Raw genomic sequence first — 2,914 nt, 5'->3', positions numbered from 1 at the left:
ATTTTTGCGTGCCAAAAAATGCATGCCAAGGCTTAAAGCAGCAACAACGCTACACATAAAAACTGATGATGGTGGAAAAATACACCGAAACGTATCTTGATTCATAAATAGAGACAATAAATAAACGAAACCCAGGAATGAATTTGATTTGAAATTGAAACACAGTCAGGAAAGTATATACAATGAAGTATTTTTAAGCAAAAATACCAAATAGAGCACTTTTGAGTAAAAAGTAAAGCGAAACAAAATTCAGTCAAAACTAAAAAACCACATTTTTTAACAAATTCTAGTCTTCAGAGGAATGAAGAGTTCCAAATAATCTGTTATAAATTATAACAGTACTAAGCCCAACTTTTTCCAATTTGACGAATTCGATGTCTTTAATCGTCGAAAAACTTTGAGCAAATCACACGTATAACCGGCGATTTGGCGCTTGTAGGCCTGGCCGCTTGGCCACAATATCATTGGGTTGTCAAAAAATGGGCCTACTATACCAGACATGACGGAATAATCCGGAAATTCACTGCTATGCTGGTGGAGAGTTTTCCAAATATTGATTAAATGCGTTTGTTTTCTCTGGCCAAAAAGCAGTTTTTGTGAATATTGAGGCTTTAGAAAAAACAGTAACTTTGCTAAAACTGGAAAATTCTGAAGAAATGTTAAAAATGTTATTGATAAATGGCCCATAAAATTGGAAGTTACTGCGCCTCCAAGCCGTTTGCGTAGCACTGCGCCAACTCCTAAAAATTCACTGAGTTACCCAGGCCTACTTAGTATCGGAACTTGAAGGCTTAATTGTATAGATAAGCTATTGAAAAGTGGAGTGCGACCATTATTTTCTCCTTTGGCCGTTCAAAAAAACCTTCCACGTTGGAATCGCTTGGCAAACGAAAATAAGTTTTCCATAAGACGGGATGGAAATTGAAATTTCCACTCATGCCAATAATTTCCCCGTCCCTTTTGCCTCCACCGTCTGAACTACTTTCCTTTCATTTATCTCAGCTCATAAGGCATTTTGAGGACGGGCAAATAATACGACGAATTTGCCACTGATAACCTACTGATCAATGCGCCTCTAAAATCACTTTGCCTACCAAGAGTGATTGATAAAGTCGCGATTGCGTAACTTTCCACATTTCTAGTGCATGTTTGCGCGATTCAATCAGCTTCAAGTCTGAATATCGCTCACTTCTACCCCATCAAACAGGAACATCCGGAAATATTCCGGCCATTAATGCATAATTCCCGAAAGGCCTAAAGGCTGGCTGTTTCAATCAAACAGATAAATAGGATTTTAAATTGAGCCTCTCGTCGCTCAGCGAATACATGAATGTTGATTAGCCGGGGTTTCGGGAACGTTTCGGCGTTAGCTGAGCCATCCTCCAGGCCAATCGCCCAATCAGTTTTTCCAGAAAGTTTCCCTGTTAAAGCTTAACGCGAGTGAGGTGCAAAAACTGAAGACGTCGATAGGTAATCCAGACACTGAACAAACTCAATGGAATTAATCTGTTTTTTACTGAGACCTGCTGTTGTTTCAATTGGTGTTTTTGGGAGTGTTTTTTCATGTTGTTGTCTTGCCTGTAGGCAAATGAGCGCGATGTTTAAACGAGAAGTTTTTGAGGGCGAAACCACCCATAAAAAGTTGTTGACAATTTCGAGTTTGATGTGATTTGAGGTCGCATTAATTGCGAACACTCCCCCAAACTGATATTTATTCGAATTAGTTGCGTCCGAACTTAATCCGACGTTTCGCGTCTGCAGGAATCCCTCAATAAGACCCTCACGAACTAATTCATTATCCCGCGTTAAGGAAACGGCTGCTAATCATTCCAGCGCACGTTTCCTTTAATTCGCCACAAACACATCAATGGACTTTTGATGAAAGCTAGCAGAACAATGGAGAAAGCCGTTTTTCAGGAGAATTTTCCCAGTTTTCCTCTTACCAATAGATCAGCAATGGCTAGATGCATCAGCATAGTGTTGATCCTTGAAGGCTGGTGTCGGCGCCGCTTCATTAACAACACTAAAACTGTTATGTTGGCAATGGCCGAAAACACCATGAGAACACTGTAGACTGCAATGGACAGTCTGTGGCCATCGTTGAACTGCATGTTGATAGGCAGATGATGTTCCGCGTCTGCAATGTTTGTGGTGTCGGTCCATTCCAACAAGTTCCGATGATCCTCCACAATATTCCCGGCGTCGGGAGAATCTTTCGCTTCTCTCATTTTTCACGTTGACACCGTGCGATCTGTAACAAACGCATAATTATGTTAATGTTCGAACGGAGTTTATACGGAAGTATTATAATGTGATTGCGACTACATCAACTATTTGTTGCGTTAGCTGAAATAAATGTCTTGTCGTATCAAAGTGTCGATTACCCACCTGTACAAGAAAGCGTCCGAATTAATAAGTTTTCTCGCGAAATTTCAACTCCAGTTTAGAAAACTCGAATTAAGGTTCACCCGGTTTCGGCAAATGCTTTTGTTGCCTCCATTGTTCTCTCCCTTCTATTGTTTTGCAACGTTAATTCCGTTTTAAATGCCCGAAGATTACAGACACAGACTTCCATTTCCAAACATTCTTGCCGAATAGTCTACTTTGTATTTCTCTTCGGTCTTTTTTGCAAATCGCTCTTGTGAGCCGTTTTTATGGAGCTTTATCTGTTTAAGAAAATAGCGGACTTGACTAAAAACATGCATTTTGGGATCGATACTTGTTAGGTTGGAAAACAGCGGGAATCAAGGTGGTTTTTAGAGCCTTCCATAGAGCCAAGCGCGTTCTAAAGATGGTAAAAATATCAAATTTCTGTTTAGTTTCATTTGGAAGATGCGAATTTTTTAAGGTGCAGGGGAAGTTGAGAAAAGCATCCACTTTGCGATCGGAATCGGTATTAGTTGGCAATATTTTT

General features: G+C 40.0%; 1 protein-coding gene across 1 annotated transcript in view; it reads right to left on the bottom strand.

Moving 5' to 3' along the window:
• Nucleotides 1–2,914, bottom strand: part of LOC109536979 (adipokinetic hormone/corazonin-related peptide receptor variant I) — a gene marked incomplete at its 3' end in the record, with an annotated part of 8,378 nt that overhangs the window by 4,395 nt on the left and 1,069 nt on the right. Inside the window, 1 exon segment of the mRNA XM_048662020.1 lies at nt 1,944–2,251. Within this exon segment, the coding sequence (XP_048517977.1) occupies nt 1,944–2,228 (285 nt within the window). The 5' untranslated portion in view covers nt 2,229–2,251.

The sequence above is a fragment of the Dendroctonus ponderosae genome, unplaced genomic scaffold, assembly GCF_020466585.1.
Source record: "Dendroctonus ponderosae isolate FM_Combo_2020 unplaced genomic scaffold, Dpon_F_20191213v2 Dpon_F_20191213_10, whole genome shotgun sequence".
In the NCBI taxonomy this organism is placed as follows: domain Eukaryota; kingdom Metazoa; phylum Arthropoda; class Insecta; order Coleoptera; family Curculionidae; genus Dendroctonus; species Dendroctonus ponderosae.
The sequence above is the reverse complement of the archived record's forward strand: the minus strand, read 5'-3'. Positions and strand labels throughout refer to the sequence as shown.